Genomic DNA, 18,443 nt, shown 5'->3' on the forward strand with positions numbered 1-18,443 from the left:
AGGTCTCTAGAATAGAAATATTATCAAAACCCAGCTGGACACCAAGGCTGCAACAGCGATGGAATGGGAGAGTCCCTGGCCAGGGGACTGCTGGTCACTGAGGCAAATGTGATGGACTGACAGCAGCCAGTATGTCTCCCTGCATCCCTGAGAAGCTCTACCATGGGGCCCTGCCTGCTTAGGATGCTTTTGCATTCACCACACTCCGGGTTGCTGGAAAAGCTTCTCCCAGATCCTTTCCATGGCACCATGCCACCATCTACTGTCCCAGGCCGTCTCCTCCCTCCTCTCACCTAGAGCTGGACACTGGAATGCAGGGCAAAGTCCAGACATGTGAAAAGTCCAGACTGGAGGTTCCTAGCTCTACCACCCTTTTCACCACATGTAGAAAAACAGATGGAAAAAAAAATATTCACAGACAATGATTACTGCCTTCATTTCATAAAGCCCACCATATTAACAACTGAACATGAACAGACATTTGGGATCAGCAATAGGGAGAAAAACCTTGGGGCCCCCTCTGCTACCAGGGTGGCTGGAGACTGAGAAAGTTAGTGATATAACTGAGCATCAGTTTCTGCCTCTGTAAAACGAAGGCATTTGACTAGACGATAGCCAGAATCTCTTACCCACATAATATTCTCTAAGTCTACTTTCTAATTGCATTCATTTTGCAGTCTATGCAGTCACCAACCCGAAGTCACTTGTTTTGCAAGGTTTAACGTATTGCATTCCAACATTTTCTGCTTTTTGCACCCATTACAGTTCCTCCTTAAAAAACAACGTAGGTAATTGCATCTTGGCTACTTTAGATTACAACCCTTCATGTAAGTAAGACTGATACTGAGAAAGGAGAACAGGGTAGTCATTTCTCACAACAGGAGGAGGAGGAAGCAACCTTGCTTCACCCACACGCAATTTCCAGAAGCCCCAGCTGGGTAAAGGCTGAAGATGCTGCTTACATGTTTGGTTCTTTTCTTTTGAGCTCAGAGTGTTATTAAGTTGATTGTGATGTTGCCTAAGGTCATAAAAGTTGGTGTCAGAGTTAACAACAGGTAAACACCTAGTTCAGGATTCTTCCTACAGGAGCTTGCCACCAGATTCAGAAAACTTTCTGGATTATCAGGTAATGTGACTGTTCTCAGCAGGTTTCTTAGAAGCTCTTGATTTGATCCCAACAAACCAGCCTTCCAGTGGCCCAGCTCAAGATGGATCACTGATGGCCCCAGCTGGTGGATGACGGGCTATTACAAAGAAAGTTAACTGAGCCACAGGCCATTGCTCAATAGAGGGCTGGTTCTTTCCCTCTTTCTTGGTAACAGTTAGAGGAAACTGCAGTGGGTTTCTGCAGCCTAAACCTCTAACCCCATTCTCTCTCTCTCCCCAACTATGCTAACCTGTCTGCCATCTAACCACAGTGCCTTGCTCAATGACTGGGCAGATGAGGTCAGATGGATAAAGACCATCTCAACACTAACAGTCTATGATGCCATGGAAACATCAAGCCTAATGTGGGGGTTCTCCCTCTTTAGGCTCCGCAGTAGCTTACTCTCAGGATGCAAATAAGGAAGCCAGTTTTCTGTCTAGAAATTTGTGTGATGTTCTGTGTTATAGCAGATTCTGTGTTCCTTGAATCTGCTATAGAAAAGCAGATTCTCTGGCTTATTCCTGACCTTGTCCTGACCCACACCTACAATGTTGGCTCTTCCAAGTCAACTTTGAAACAACCTGGTCCTGTGTACAATCCTTTCACCCTTTTTTCCAGCACCAATATCTCACATTTGACTTTAGGCAGCTCTGTGGAGGGTTGCTTAGAAACAGCTTGGCTTGTGAAATAAACATACCTGGTATAGTATGTGGCTTGCGGGGGAAATTTACCAGCTGGGTAAGAAAATAGCTTTTCCCAAGAGGAGCAGTGTTTCACTGTGAATTGAAGGGGATGAAAGCAGCCTCAGTCTCTTCAATCAGCCACCACTAACCAGGTCTGCTAGACAAAAGTACAGGGGGTCCTGATGCCAAGCACCACAGTTACACATACTCATGAGTCTGCATCACCAAGCAGTATCCATTTCATGGGAGGGGAACCGCCTGCCACCAGGCCTACAAAATGAGCATGATTGGAAATACCTGCCTCTATCTTGTGATTTAATTTGTTTGGAATTTAGCCACCTGGTAATGGGGAAAAACCTAACAATATGGAAATTGCTAAAGATTCAAGAAGGAACAAGGAAATACAAGTCATTCTTATTACACTCAATGCTCGAGTAGAGCATAGTATACAGGCAGGGTTCCAGCAGCCTTTTCATCACTTCTTCCCCACCTTGGACTCTTCTCCCTTTTCAACTATTGCTGCCATCGTAGACTTTGCCAAGACTCGACAATGCTGAGGCCCTTACCAGCCATAGGGTCCCCTGAATGGGCTGTTTTTGTACAGAATGGATAAGAGTACAGCATTCATTAGTCTTTATATTCTTAACTATCTTCTTTAATACTGTGTCTGCTTATGCAAATTATATCATGATCCCCAAACAAAAACAACACATCGAAACTGTCAACAACAGAATTCACGGTTGTAAAGAACAGAGGGAGGCTAACTTTCAATTAAGAGTCACGGAGAATAGAGGGCTGAACGTGAGCACACAGGGGCAGTTCTGGGACTTTGGGGCAAACTTACTCAAACTTACCCAACCAGACTACAGAAACTTCCTCAAGTCATATATTAGACTGACATGTTTATTCCACAAGCTAAGCTGTTTCCAAATTAACCAACTCTTTACATAGGCTTCTAAAGCCAAGTATTAGTTAAGTCATACATTCCCTGAGGCCAGGGTTTCTCAACCTTGGCACCACTGACATTTTAGACTGGATAATTCTTTGTTATATAAGTGGGGGTCTATCCTGTGTACAATGATATACGGTGTTCAGCAGCATCCTTGGCCTCTTCCCACTAGATGCCAATAGCACTTCTTCCAAGTGAGACAACCAAAAATGTCTCCATATATTGCCAAATGGTGACTGAGCAGAGAGGGACAAACAGCGCTGGTTGAAAACCACAATTCTCATAACATACATCGAGACAAATCAGCCTCCAAACTGCAGCTGCATGTGCCACATGGATACCTTACTTTGTTGTCCGCATACGCAGTGCTTATGTCAACAGGATATACCTTATATGTTAAGTTTATCAAGAACAAGGTCTTAAAGCTTCACAGTTGTTTTAACTTGCGTTTTGTTGCACCAAACCACGTGCAAAACCCAAGTACTGAAGTTGTTTACAAACAAAAAGTCAATGATGGAGAAGCAGAACAAGAAAGTACACCCAGTTCACCTTCGTCATGATTTTGGTCCTTAAAAACGTAGCTGGCATAGTGTGCGCGCCTCTCCCTGCCTTCCCCGTCTACTTGCACATGTGCACACAAGCAGCGGATGCTGCAGCCCAGAGCAGATGACTCTCCAGTTCTTCAGGGTAAAAGGCACAGGAAGTATTTTGGCCATCTGTTCAGGAGAAATGCCCCCTTGGAAATTGATGTGAAGGGCCTCTCTGGGGCAGATGGCTCCGTCTGGCCACCCCAGTGCAGCCGTCAAAGGCACTAGCGATGAGTGCCGTGCTCTGAGAAAGACTGAGGACTCAGAAACTTGCCACTTAGGCTGCAGCTCTGCTTCTGGACTCAGCACACTCTTGGCCAGAGAGAAGGATTTGGGCTTCTATTTTCTTGTATGTTAATGAACAATTTTATCAGAGGCATTTCCAACTCTTAACAGTTGAAGTTTCTAAGAATATAATGCAGACAAATGTCACTTCCACCCACCTCACAATCCTTCTCCTTTCTAAATTAATCATTTCTGTTACTTCCACCTTGAGTGATAATGAGTATTCTCAATTAAACAGAAATAGCAAAAAATGAAAGAGATATCCAATTACTTTCAAGAGAAAGGACTAATCCTGTCATTAGAGGTGATGACCTTATTCTTTTTTTTTTTCTTTTTGCCCAAGATTAAATCTCTGTGGACAGTTAATATTCCATTTTCAAAGAAGTACTAAAAACTCCATTCAAGTTAATCCAAACTTTGTGCTAAAAGATGGAAAATACCAGTCCCACGGAGCATATGAAATCACCGAAAGTATTTACAGCCCTTGATTCCAGCCTCAGGATCACTTGACTCTACACCCCATGGAGAGATTTTCCATATATTATTTCCTTCTTCCAGACATGCTTCATAAACATGACCTGCTTCTGTAAACACCAAAGAAATCACATGGCGAACGGTTCTGTGGGAGATGCATAATAATACAGGAAATGAAGGACACCCTCTGTACTATCTCCAGCAGTGAGCTCAGCATTTTGATTTTCAAAACTGTGTTCAAAGATTGAAAAGCAAACATGGCTCATGTTACCACTGTAACATGAAACTGTCCATCTTTGAAAACAGGAGCTATACTTGCTTTTCAGTCATATGGAATAATATTAGAAGCCCAGTTTCATGATCACAACTTGTAAAAGGATCTCTTATTTATGTACATTTATTACAGAAAGATTTAGGTCCTGAAGTTAAGTTTATTATGCTTATTGATTGGAGGGAGTTAAATAGAAGCAACAGGGGAAACAGAGGAAGAGAAAAAAACACAGACAGGAGACAGTCTATACCTCAGGGACCCATACCAAGATCTACTGACAGTCCTGGACAGACTAATAGCATGTGATAAAGGTATGGCAAAGTGCTCTAGTACACAAAGGAGGATGCTGGTAAGTTATATTAAAGGTTGACCCTTACATATGTCCATGTCCTAAACACTTAGAACCTTGAAACCTAACAGAATGTTATCTAAGAAGGCAAAATGTTACCCTACAAGGTTGCAGATGCAATTAAGGATGCTAATCAGTTGAATGTGGGGTGGGGAGATTGTTCTAAATTATCCAGATGAGCTTAATGTAATAATATGGATCCTGAAAAGTGAAAAAAGAAGAGGCAAAAAGAAGAGTAAGTGAGATGTGAAAAGGATACAACTGCCATTGCTGGCTTTGAAGATGGAGGAAGTGCCAACAAATAAAAAAATGTAAGAACCTCTAGAAGCTGGAAAAGGTGAGGAAACAGTTTCTTCTCCAAAGCTTCCAGAAAGGAATGTAGACCTTCTGGACACCTTGATTTTTAGCTCAGGGAGATGGTACCGGATGGCCATCATACAAAACTTAAAGATAATAAATCTGCGCTGTTTTAAGACACTAAGATGGTGGAAACTTACTGCAGCAGGGAAACTAATGCGTATATTAATTTTAAAGCACTCTCAATACTTTTAGGTCCTGTCTTTTTGAGGCAACCCAACCTTTTCATTCCATCAGGCCCCAAAGGATGGATCTATTTATAAAGAAACTGTTCTACTGGGACCTGTCTGGAGTGGTTTATCTATTTATTTAAAAGGCAAAAGTCACACTTGCTGTTGGCACACAGTAAGTTTAAATACACCAAAGTCAGACCAAGGGGACTAACTGTCCTTTTATCTCCTTCTTTAAACTCAGTATTTGCAAAAACAATTATTTCCAAGGCACTCTTCTTATCCAATTTGCTCTGGGCTAAAATTAAGGAGATGGGTTTGTATCTCTGCGGTACCAGCAAATGGTATAAAATGGGCTCTCAATAGCCACTTGTTGAATGAATGTAAGTGATGAGTCTGACATGGAAGAGTACACACTGTCCTTCTGGATGAGAAATGGTCTTTACTGGACCTCTGCGGACTAGTGATAGCCAACAGGAATACGGACCCTACAGGAATACGGTGCTCTGGTCTTTCTCCTTTTCTTTCCATGAGACCACTTTTGTATGTTACATTCTGGTTACGTCAGGAATCCCCAAGGCGTGAAGAGCAAGTGAGGTTGGGTCACAGTGCCATGCTTTATACACATTTATTTTAAGTTTATACATACTTCAGTTTATTTTCTTACAAGATTGTCTTTTAAGTGTCATGACAGACTTTTGATCATTTTCTGGTGTATTAATGTTCCCTGGACCATAGAAAAGGGGGGAAATCTCCACATTTTCCCATAGAGGATTAGTCTTTCCAAACCCAGAGTCATCTGAGTTTCTAATCCACAGAGTATTGAAGAAAGGCTGGGAAAATATGCAAGAAATAATCGCCTTTGTACCAAAGGAAAACTAGCACAGACTTTCTTAAAACAGTTGAAGAATAAAATGTAACCTCTCACCCACCTTTCACCTCTTTCTTTCTCTTTTGCTCTTCCAGAGCATCCTGCATGCACTTAACAAATCAGCAGCTGCAGGGCATGATCAGAGAATCACAAACAACAAATAAAACAACATTAAAACCCCAAGCAACTTAAAGCGCGTTTGGTTGTCATTCACATTCCCAATTTAACAAATGAAGAAAGAGAAGCCCAAATACAAAATTACAAACAAAAGTAAAACTGAGTTGAATAAACACTATTCAGGTGGAAAAATAAGTCCCCTCCTTTTTTTCCCCCAAACACAATTTCTGAGAATGATTTCAGCAATCTGTCTACCCCAGGATAGCTTGCAGAAAGAACTAAATCTTAGTATAATTTCCATACAGATTACTCTAATATGGGAGAAAGATCAGCATGCCTATAGGAAGAAATTCTAAAAATCCCAATCTATAAAGAAATAATACAATTACCCTGTTCATCTGGACTGATACCAAATCTAAATTAAACAATATTTTCTGAAAAATACGGTTTTATTATTTTCAAGTACTTAGAGTATATCAAAAAGAGAACTGTGTTTCCAATGACTGCCTTTTCATTGTCTGCTTGAATCAATTTTATAAAAAAGTCAATATCCAATTAAAGTTTACAAAAAATCTTTTAGTAAAGCTAGAGTCAGGAAGAAACTTTCTTAATATGGAAAACAATTATTGAACTAAGTGACAACATTATACTATTGGAAGCACTAGAGGGACACTTCCCAAATGTATTTGACCAACGGATTTGCATTTATGTATCTACTAATGATGTGTGTGTGTTAAAGAATGCAGTTTGAGGAACAGTGCAAGAGCCATTTGCCCTTTAAAGTCACGCACAAAACAAGGCTGTCCTTTTATCATAAAAATTCTTTGATATGATTTTGTAAGATCCAGCTAGTAAAGTAAGACAAGGAAACCAAGTACAAAATGCTGATTACAAGGAGAAAAATGATAACTCACAGATAATATGATTATTACCTGTAATATCCAAGAATCAATCATGGACCTAGTGGAGTAGTTTCAAAAGATCAAGTTGGCAGTTTATAAAATGTACTCAGACAAATCTAGATCTTTTACATTTCTAGCTAGAAAATGCTATTGGGAAAAAAAGAATCCTGTTCACAGTAGGGAAAAAAAATCCAAAACAGTAACAAAAATCCCACATAATTTACTTAGAAGTATATTTAACCAAAAATAGGTAGAAACTTTGAATAAAAATTTACTGAGGAATGGAAAAGACAATAAATATATAGACATTTCATTCTTCAGTTCAGCGGGAGTTCACTCAAACTCACGTCCATCGAGTCAGTGATGCCATCCAGCCATCTCATCCTCTGTCGTCCCCTTCTCCTCCTGCCCGCAATCCCTCCCAGCATCAGAGTCCTTTCCAATGAGTCAACTCTTTGCATGAGGTGGCCAAAGTACTGGAGTTTCAGCTTTAGCATCATTCCCTCCAAAGAAATTCCAGGGCTGATCTCCTTCAGAGTGGACCGGTTGGATCTCCTTGCAGTCCAAGGGACTCTCAAGAGTCTTCTCCAACATCACAGTTCAAAAGCATCAATTCTTCGGCGCTCAGCCTTCTTCACAGTCCAACTCTCACATCCATACATGACCAAAGGAAAAACCATAGCCTTGACTAGATGGACCTTAGTCGGCAAAGTAATGTCTCTGCTTTTGAATATGCTATCTAGGTTGGTCATAACTTTTCTTCCAAGGAGTAAGCGTCTTTTTATTTCATGGCTGCAGTCACCATTTGCAGTGATTTTGGAGCCCCCCAAAATAAAGTCTGACACTGTTTCCCCATCTATTTCCCATGAAGTGATGGGACCAGATGCCATGATCTTCGTTTTCTGAACATTGAGCTTTAAGCCAACTTTTTCACTCTCTTCTTTCACTTTCATCAAGAGGCTTTTTAGCTCCTCTTCACTTTCTGCCATAAGGGTGGTGTCATCTGCATATCTGAGGTTACTGATATTTCTCCCAGCAATCTTGATTCCAGCTTGTGTTTCTTCCAGTTCAGCGTTTCTCATGATGTACTCTGCATAGAAGTTAAATAAGCAGGGTGACAATATACAGCCTTGATGCACTCCTTTTCCTATTTGGAGCCAGTCTGTTGTTCCATGTCCAGTTCTAACTGTTGCTTCCTGACCTGCATACAGGTTTCTCAAGAGGCAGGTCAGATGGTCTGGTATTCCCATCTCTCTCAGAATTTTCTACATTTTATTGTGATCCACACAGTTAAAGGCTTTGGCATAGTCAATAAAGCAGAAATAGACATTTTTCTGGAACTCTCTTGCTTTTTCCATGATCCAGCGGAAGTTGGCAATTTGATCTCTGGTTCCCCTGTCTTTTCTAAAACCAGCTTGAACATCAGGAAGTTCATGGTTCACGTATTGTTGAAGCCTGGCTTGGAGAATTTTGAGCATTACTTTACTAGCATGTGAGATGAGTTTATTCTTAAAAGGGTAGAATAGTTAAAGATGCTATTTCTTCCTAAATTCATTAATAAACTTAATTTCAACAAATATCACAATAGTAATCTTTTTAGAGGAAATGACCTTAGAAGTCAAAGTTCAATTAAAGGGATAAATATAAAAGCATCAACTAGGAAATTTTTGAAAATTAAAAATGCCATGGGAACGACCCAATCAAAAAATGGGCCAAAGAACTAAACAGACATTTCTCCAAAGAAGACATACAGATGGCTAACAAACACATGAAAAGAAGCTCAACATCACTCATTATCAGAGAAATGCAACTCAAAACCTCTGAGGGAGTCTAAAGTGGGATAACTTTTTGAAAAGTAATTCAGTAATAGTGCTAAAATGTCCAGACCATTTAACATGGTTCCGTGGGTAAGGGGCCAGGTCTCTTCTATTTGTTGCTATATTCCTGCTGCCTAACACCAGTAAGTACCCAGATTTATCTACTGAGTAAGAACACATCAGGAAACAAGTATTCTAAGGCCTTGGAAAGCTGAGAACAAAGATGCTCTCCTGCTGGGGTCACTGGGGGCCTTTCTACTCCAGGTTGACTGCTGAGGATGTGTATAGGTCAGTAAAGCAGGATGGGTGTAGATGGCTGTAATATTTGCTATTTAAGAATAGACTGCTATTTTAAATTCCTCCTACATTGGGCTAAAGGCCTGAGGGTAAAAGGTTATGCCTGGCACCCCACATTTGGCCAGACTTTGCCTTGTGTGTACCTAAAAGGATTCTGAGGGCCAAGAGATGCCGCACTGCCATATACTCCATCTGCTTCTGCTCTCTGCAGCTGTTTGTTTTTCCCTTGGCTAGAGCAACCAGGAGCTTTTTCATTCTGTGCAGTTTTTTCTCACCCATTTCTAAACTTGCCTGAAGCATTTTAGAGCCTCCATAATAAAAATTTTTTTTAATTAGCAATATGCCAGTGAAAGCATTCAATATGCTTTTAAAAGCCTGCTTAAAATTAAATGAATGAATGAATAAGAAGCGTGAAGAGGAACATCAAGGTGGCTTGGGTAGGCTTATTCCAAATTCCAAAAGGAAATGGAATCTTAGGATATTTGCATATGTAAACACCCTTGAAAAACAGGATTTCCTCTTACTATGCGAAATTTCAGAAGACTTCATCCTTTGATGTTGTTCACAAATACAGCTTCACTGCTTCAAAATCTCTTTCCTATTTACAACTTTAAGACACTCCTAATTTATAATATCACAGCTATATCCACTTTCAGTGTTTGACAGAATATAGTGAGTGAGGGAACAGATCTGTCTTTAAGTTAAAAATAAGGCAATAATCTTGCAGGAGGAGGACTGTGCTGATTGCATGGCTTCGTTTTTCCATGATTTTCTTGAAAATGCAGGTAATGCAAAGCTGGAGTTTCCCTGCCCACCCCGACTTCCCCTCTCCTGCTATCTTCAGTGATGCACCTTCACCCCATGCTACTGCACTCTGTGTCCTTGGAGAGAAGGACTTCTCATTTCCCCAGGAGAATTCCACTGCCCCAAGACAAGGAGATAAAACATATAAAGGAAGAAACAGATGAGGGGAAAGGACTCCTAAGAAACCCAGTATAGTTTCTGCAAACTATTTCAGACCCTAGGAGATAGTAAAGCTACAACAAAAATCTTCAAATTTTTATTTAATATGCTGGAAAGCAAAGACAACATTACCCCTTTCTGGACATAGGTTTTTTTTTTGTTTGTTTGTTTGTTTTTAAGGTTTCTTTAATAGACAAAAGTTAGATTTCCTTTTGCCTTTTTTTACAGTGAGATTCTTTTGCAGAATCCCACTGCCTTTTGAAAATGACCTGTCAATAGTAGGAACTACCATCAGGAAAGGCCAGAGTCCCAGGTTATTTGGAATTCTGAATTTAAGCAGGGCCCCAGTAGGGAGAAGGGGGGACTGGTGTCTGTTCCTTCACTAAGAACTGAGTTCTTCCCAGCTTGCCAAGTCCTTGCTCTCACATGGCTTAAGTTACATAGGAGGTGACTGGGAATCCAGCAACAATAACAGATTTAATATTTGTACACCTAACTACTGTCTTCGAAGCACTTTCTCATACATCCTCAGATCTAATGCTTAAACCACACTGGTACTGCTGGGCTCAGACATTCACTGTCCTGCACAAGGTCGAGTTCATAAATGGCAGAGCCAGCTTGCCTGCCTGGCCCCACCCACTCTCACCCATGCTGGTGAGGAAGGACGGCTGGAAGGGCTGGCACTCACATCACTGTCTGTTTTGGGGTCCTGAGTGCAGCTTTAAGGCCTCCACTCTCCATGATTTTATGGGGAATGTAGCTGCTTTTAAAACTGCTAAATTATTATTTCCTCTCTTTCTCTTTGAAACAGCAAACCTGAAAAACTGTCCATCCTGTTTCTTTTATGTAACAACAAAAAAAGGGTGTTTACTATGCTGCTGTGCTAGAGAAAGACTGCCAACCAACTCCAGATCCTGATTCCCCTGACAATTCCTGGCATCTATCTAGGGCAGCTTTTAATTGGGCCAACATCTGGAAAGAATAGAACCTTTATGTGACAGAGTTGGAAAAAGAGTACCTTTTTTAAAAAAATTATTTTTTTTTGTTGTTGAAGGATAATTGCTTTACAGAATTTTGTTGTTTTCCGTTAAACCTCAACATGAATCAGCCATAGGTATACGTATATTCCCTCCCTTTTGAACTTCCCTCCCATCTCCCTCCCCACCCCACCCTCTAGGTTGATATAGAGCCCCTGTTTGAGTTTCCTGAGCCATACAGCAAATTCCCATTGGCTCTCCATTTTACATATGGTAATGTAAGTTTCCATGTTACTCTTTCCATGCATCTCACCCTCTCCTCCCCTCTCCCCATGTCCATAAGTCTCTATGTCTGTTTCTCCACTGTTGCCCTGTAAGTAAATTCTTCAGTACCATTTTTCTAGATTCTGTATATATGTGTTAGAATATGATATTTATCTTTTTCCTTCTGACTTACTTCAGCATTGCTCATTATTAGAGAATTGCAAATCAAAACTACAATAAGATAACACCTCACACCGGTCAGAATGGCCATCATCAAAAAATCGACAAACAATAAATGCTGGAGAAGGTGTGGAGAAAAGGGAACACTCTTGCACTGTTGGTGGGAATATAAATTGATAACAGCGACTATGGAAGATGGTATGGGGATTCCTTAAAAAACTAATCCCACTCCTAGGCATTATACCCTGAGGAAACCAAAATTGAAAAAGAATACCTTTTAAAATTCATTGTTGTGACTTCCCTGGTGGTCCAGCGGCTAAGACTCCAAACTCCCAAAGCAGGGGGCTGGGATTCAATCCCTGGTCAGGGAAGTAGATCCCACATGCTGCGACTAAAACGCAGCGCAGCCAAAAAAATAGATAAGCCCACTCCTGCGTTCCCCACTTCCCTTCCCCCAACATATCTCACCTCTAATTGCAGATCCTGAACTGTAGGTTCAAGAACATATCTCTCCGGAAAGTCTATAATAATCTTAGAATTAAGAAGAAAAAAGTGATACATCTCTTGAACAATATGTGCCAGGCACTGTGTGGGGCCCTGTGGATGTCTGGATGATTGCAAGGCCCCTGCTCTCTAGCTGCTCCCGGTACAGTAGTCAGGACGTAACTGCACGCGATTATTACAAAACAAGGTCATCCATGATATAACAGAGGTAAGTGCAGGAGACTGAGGGCAGCCTGGGAAGCAGTGACTAACAGTCACAGCCTGGAGCATGGGGAAGGGCCAAAAGAGAGCTGTTTCTAGAATGAAGGCGGTCACAGCGATCAGCACGGGCACAGAGGACCTGGGATAGACACCCCAGTGTGGCTGGAGTCGGGTGTGTTCAAGGTAGCCGCAGAAGGTGGGCTCAGACACGCCCAGTGAGGGGAAGACTGTACAGGATTTGTGCGCTGTGGAGCATGGGTAGGTAACAGAAGGCCAGTGGAAGATCCTAAGGGAAGGACTTGGCCAATTTTGTTTATTTTCAAAATTTGACACTCTGGAGGAGGGTATATGGAGGTAAAACCAAAATGTAGGTGTTCCTTAGTCTGGGGGCCTCACTTTTCCATCTATCTCACTGTGAATCTACAGTTTGACAAACTGAAGCAGAACCCTGACCTCTTCCCTGAGTTCTAAATCCACACTTCCAGCTACCTACTTGATTCTCTCCTTCAGTGGCTCACTGACACCCTGAAACTGACATGTCCAGATCGGAGACCTTGATTTTCCCTCACAACCCTTCCCCCATACCATTCTTTTCCACCTTGATAAATAGTCACAAAAGCCACCCAAGTGCTCAAGTTAGAATGCTGGCTCATCGATCATTCCGGTCATGCCCTCACCCCCACTTGCAACCACAAACCAGTCCAGTCCATCCTAACTCTGAAATATACCTTGAATTTATTCCTTTCTCTCTTCCTAGACTACCACCTTAAGCTTAAGCTTCCGCCTATTTCTCTAAGCCAGGGTTTCCGTACTGCTGACATTTGTGGGCAGACAGTTGTTTCGGGGGACTGTCCTGTGCATCGCAGGATGTGAAGCAGTATCTCTGGGTCTAGTCACTGGACATGAGTTGCATCCCCTCCCCCTAGATGTGACAGCATTGTCTAATGGCCCTGGGGGAGAACACCAGCCCCAGTCGAAAGCCACTGCTCTCACTTCACTCTGTCTCTCTCTCTTCCAGGCTTGGAACCCTTCATTACACTGGCCTCGCCTTTAGGTGCTCGAATTCATGCACCCCTTCCTGCCCCCAGGGCTCAGAGGAAGCTGTTCTGTCAAGAAAGTTCTCAATTCCATTCTTCTGTTAGCTGGCTCCTTTTCAAGCTTGTGATACCAGCCCTGGGTCACCTCCTCAGAATCCCCTGTCTACCTTGTCTAAAAGGTAGCAGCCCTACCTGTGGTGATTTTCTTCATAACACTTTTAAAGGCAATAATCCATTTATTATGTCTACTTTTTCTGGTCCGTCTCTACCACAAGTACAAAAGCAGGGTCAGGGCTGGATTGTGTCTATCTTGCCTCTGTCTTACCTCCAAGGCCTAGCTCAGTACCAAGCTAAATAAATATTTGCCAGCTAAATAAATGAGTGAATCCACAGATGTATCATACATTCAAAGGCATGTTTTACAGCCCAGGCACTGACCACACCCTTAAAAACAACAAAGCCACAATATGAAAAATTAGCTCAGGAGAACTAGAATGTCACTGAGACAGTCTATATATTAGCTCTGCACTCAATAACCAAATGCAGCCTGGTCCATAACGCAAAGTAGATGACAGCACACCTTGGATGAAGAGAAAGCTCTGGCATGATGGTAAGAGTGGCTCATCTTCTCTCCACCGGGAAAGAAGTACAGCTAGACCCTATGATTGAACCCAATTCCTCATAACTCTTTATTTTCCTTATCAGTTCAGTCGCTCAGTCATGTCCGACTCTTTGCGACCCCATGAATCTCAGCACGCCAGGCCTCCCTGTCCATCACCAACTCCCTGAGTTCACTCAGACTCACGTCCATCGAGTCCGTGATGCCATCCAGCCATCTCATTTTCTGTTGTCCACTTCTCCTCCTGCCCCCAATCTTCCTCCCAGCATCAAAGTCTTTTCCAAAGAGTCAACTCTTTACATGAGGTAGCCAAAGTACTAGAGTTTCAGCTTTAGCATCATTCCCTCCAAAGAAATCCCAGGGTTGATCTCCTTTAGGATGGACTGGTTGGATCTCCTTGCAGTCCAAGGGACTCTCAAGAGTCTTCTCCAACACCACAGTTCAAAAGCCTCAATTTTCAGTGCTCAGCCTTCTTCAGAGTCCAACTCTCACATCCATACATGACCACAGGAAAAACCATAGCCTTGACTAGACAGACTTTAGTCGGCAAAGTAATGTCTCTGCTTTTGAATATGCTATCTAGGTTGGTCATAACTTTTCTTCCAAGGAGTAAGTGTCCTTTAATTTCATGGCTGCAGTCACCATCTGCAGTGATTTTGGAGCCAAAAAAAATAAAGTCTGACACTGTTTCCACTGCTTCCCCATCCATTTCCCATGAAGTGATGGGACCATATGCCATGATCTTCGTTTTCTGAATGCTGATAATTATACCCAATTTATATCTCTGGTTAGGTGTGTGTGTATATATATATATATATATTGGGAGTTGAACAAAACAGATCTAGGAAGATAGAATATCTTATCATTACAGTCTCCAGAGACCACATCCACCCTCTTTTTCTCCTCTCCTTAGAGGTGTACTGTGTGCCTTCGGGGTGAAGGCTTCCAAGCAGAGAGTGAGCCTCTTCATTGTCCTTTCATATCAAAAGTCTCAGACACAGTGAACTGAACTCACTAGAAACGATCATCCTTTCATAACAAAAGCATCAGACACAGTGAACTGCACTTGCCAGAAAAGGCAGGTGTGCTTTTTGGGGGAACTTGATTCCCATAGGGGAAAATAACTTCTAAAATAGTCACCCTTGGACCCAGTACTTCCTTTATCAGATCTTTTAGCCACTGAGCAGATTTTTAGTGAGTCATTACTCCCCTTGTGACAGAAAGGTTAGCTTTTAAAACAGCCCAGAAAATGCCACCCCTCCAAGTAGATCTCAACCCTCCCTGTCAATTTGGAGTGCTGTGGTCAAGAATGATTTTTGAAGTTATGACTTTCTCATTTTATTTCCCATGTTCTGGCCAGTGCCCATGGGATCAATTTGTTTTTTCATTTCAAAATGACTATGTACTTTTGTCAACTCAGTGGACATGAATTTGAGCAAACTTTAGGAGATGGTGAAGGACAGAGAAGCCTGGTGTGTTGCAGTCCATAGGGTCGCAAAGAGTCAGACATGACTTAGTGACTGAACAATAATGTACTTTCTAGAGAAAAGTATTTTTGAGGCTACAGTTCAGATTCTATATTCAGAGATGAGACACTTTGGAGGAGAAAATTTGGCTTCTGGACCACCAAATTAGGAAAATCCTGCTTTAAAATTGTTGAATGTTGTTCATTTTTCCCATTCTAAAGATGGCTGAGTTTGTCTGTGCCGCTGGCCCCCACTGTTCTACTGGATAATGGAGCCTTTTTCCATTTTAATGTCTGTCGTAGGCACCACAGTGTGTGTGTGTGTGGGGGGGGGTAACAGATCCCTAGGATCTGACAGACCCTAGATAGAGACAGTTGGGGTTAGAATCCCAGTTTTATCTTGCCACTTACTGGTTCCGTGGCCCAGAGTAGGTTACTTAACCTCTCAGTACCTCGTTTTCTCCTTGGTCCTAATTCATAGGGTTGTCGTTAAGAGTGAGTTAATAATTCTAAACTGCTTAAAATGGTGCCTAGTATACATTAAGCACTTAATGTTAGGTCTTATTACCAGCATAGCTTTGAAAGTGCTTTCAGTTGATAATAATTACACTTTAACTTGATGAAATAGATTTCAGGGTAGAATAAACCCACTTGAATTTGAGAAATAAGATGCTTCCAGCAACCAATGATCCTAACGTCATCAAATATGAAAAGTCCTGAATAAGCACATGGCATATGTCCTATTAGCATCTGTTAAGTAGATAAACACCTAGAACCTAACACACATTGTCTATCATCTTTTTTGGAATCCAGAATGAAGAATTTCAGAATATTAAAATTCTATTATCTCATGCAATATCTTAAGAGCTGCCTTTAAAAATCCTTAAGCACACAAGGAGAGGGAAGTGGGGTGGCAGTGATAAAAATGGTTAAGCCCTGAGCATTGGGACAGGGGCTGGCTGACCAGACCAGAACCCCATTGGCCAAGCTGTGCAGGGAGGCATGCAGATGGCCTGTAGATATTAACCCTTTTAACTTGAAAACAAAAGTGCCCTTGAGCCCTGGGAACAGGAGCTCCAGCTCAGATGGCCCAACTGGCTGTAGAAACACTGGAAACTCCAGCCTCCCAGCCTGCCATGAACACCAAATGTAACAATGCAGTGTTTCTTGTTGCCCCAGAAGGAAGCTGTGCAGTAAGTTTGGGTGTAGCCTATTATCCCCTGGAGTCAGAGTTTGGGGGCGTTTCCATGGTTAACCAGGATGCAGAAGCATAACAAACCTGGGTGGCTTAACAAACAGGATCAGGGCCATATGAGTGCTAAAAGAGGTCACTTAAGAATGAACATGGAGAAGGCAATGGCACCCCACTCCAGTACTCCTGCCTGGAAATCCCATGGACAGAGGAGCCTGGAAGGCTGCAGTCCATGGGGCTGCTGAGGGTCGGGCACAACTGAGAGACTTCACTTTCACTTTTCACTTTCATGTGTTGGAGAAGGAAATGGCAACCCACTCCAATGTTCTTACCTGGAGAATCCCAGGGACGGGGAGCCTGCTGGGCTGCCGTCTGTGGGGTCACACAGAGTCGGACATGACTGAAGTGACTTAGCAGCAGCAGGAATGAACAGCTCAGGTAATCAGGTAATCCCTGGGGTAGGATAAGGGGGCTTCTCCTCCTATTTAGAAGTTGCAGATCGTTTTCGCTTAATTACCTGCCACATCTTGCTTGAAAGTCATCAAGGAAGATTTCAAATCACTTGCTTGAGGACTTTTCGAGAAAGAAGTCAGAAGGGCAGGTGATCCTCTATGAAAGCTGACAGACCTGGAGGGAAGATCTGTACAAAGGGGTGGATGGCAATGGTAGATGATTATACATGCTTCTGCATTGAATGAGATTAGAACTCCCCCTCTCTGAATGGGGGAGCTCATTTTCTTGTTGCTTAATTTTAAAAGTGCCAAGGAAGCCCACCACTAGAAGCACACCTTTCTCTCTTATTTCTGAAACCCCTGCTGTTGGGAAGGAAAGACTGTCTTCTTTCAGCTCCATCTACTCTCTGATGCCCAGGCCAGACCAGGGCAGCTCGAGAATGCTAAGTGACATTTCTCCCCCTGAGCCCAGCACTGGGGGAGGTAGTTGCACTGCCTGCCATGCTCAGTTCTAACAGAACTAATCTGATTAGAAATCAGAGGCTGAGAGATCCTGCTTTTGCTAATTCAACAGAGTCTTCACTCTTTGGCATTCCATTTTTCCCAGGACTTGTTCACATTGTTAAATCATTTGATTCTCACAGTGCTGTGAGCTGGTAAAGGCAGGTATTAAGTACATTTCATCAGTGAGAAAAATTAAGAGTCAAATCAATTAGGGAAAGTGCCTAAGATGATACAGTGTGTGCATGCTCAGTCATATCCAGCTCTTCATGACCCCATGGGGTGTAGCCTGCCAAGCTCCTCTGTTCATGAGATTTCCCAGGCAAGAATACTAGAGTGGGTTGCCATTGCCAAGGGATCTTCCCAATGCAGAGATTGAACCCACGTCTCCTGTGTCTCTTGCACTGGCAGGCAGATTCTTTACCACTGAGTCACCTGGGAAGCCAAGATGATACAACTGATGATACAACTAGTATCTAAAAGAGCTGGACTCATATCTGTGAGCCTGTGCTCAGTCACTGACATCTATCCTCCACTTAAAAGGGTAGTTGGGTTTGATTGAAAAACCTTCTCACTACTAACATTTTAATAGTTCTTTGCTGTGAGCTCTGCTCTGGCCATAGTAGGACGCAGCATCACTGGCTTCTACCTCCTTGATGTCAATAGGACCGCCCTCCAACTGTGACAAACAAAACGTATCCAGACATTGCTGAATGTTCCCTGGTCACTGATTGAGAACCACTGGGTTAGGGTGTTGTGGATTAAGGTGGATTTAGGAATAATGTAACCTAGCAGGACCCTGTGGTGCCTTC

The 18,443-nt window shown here is 42.3% G+C and overlaps 1 protein-coding gene across 5 annotated transcripts in view; it reads right to left on the reverse strand.

The window, feature by feature from the left end:
• The window catches only part of PIP5K1B (phosphatidylinositol-4-phosphate 5-kinase type 1 beta), a 354,808-nt gene that overhangs the window by 205,670 nt on the left and 130,695 nt on the right, over positions 1 to 18,443 (reverse strand). The window contains exon 4 of one of the 5 annotated variants that reach the window (XM_069576381.1): positions 17,196 to 17,318. The exons of the other annotated variants lie outside the window; for them this stretch is intronic. Coding sequence (XP_069432482.1) covers positions 17,196 to 17,204 — 9 coding nt within the window. The 5' untranslated portion in view covers positions 17,205 to 17,318. The remainder of the gene's footprint in view (positions 1 to 17,195; positions 17,319 to 18,443) is intronic. 5 annotated transcript variants of the gene reach the window in all.

The sequence above is a fragment of the Ovis canadensis genome, chromosome 2 (genome assembly GCF_042477335.2).
Source record: "Ovis canadensis isolate MfBH-ARS-UI-01 breed Bighorn chromosome 2, ARS-UI_OviCan_v2, whole genome shotgun sequence".
NCBI classification, from domain to species: Eukaryota; Metazoa; Chordata; class Mammalia; order Artiodactyla; family Bovidae; genus Ovis; species Ovis canadensis.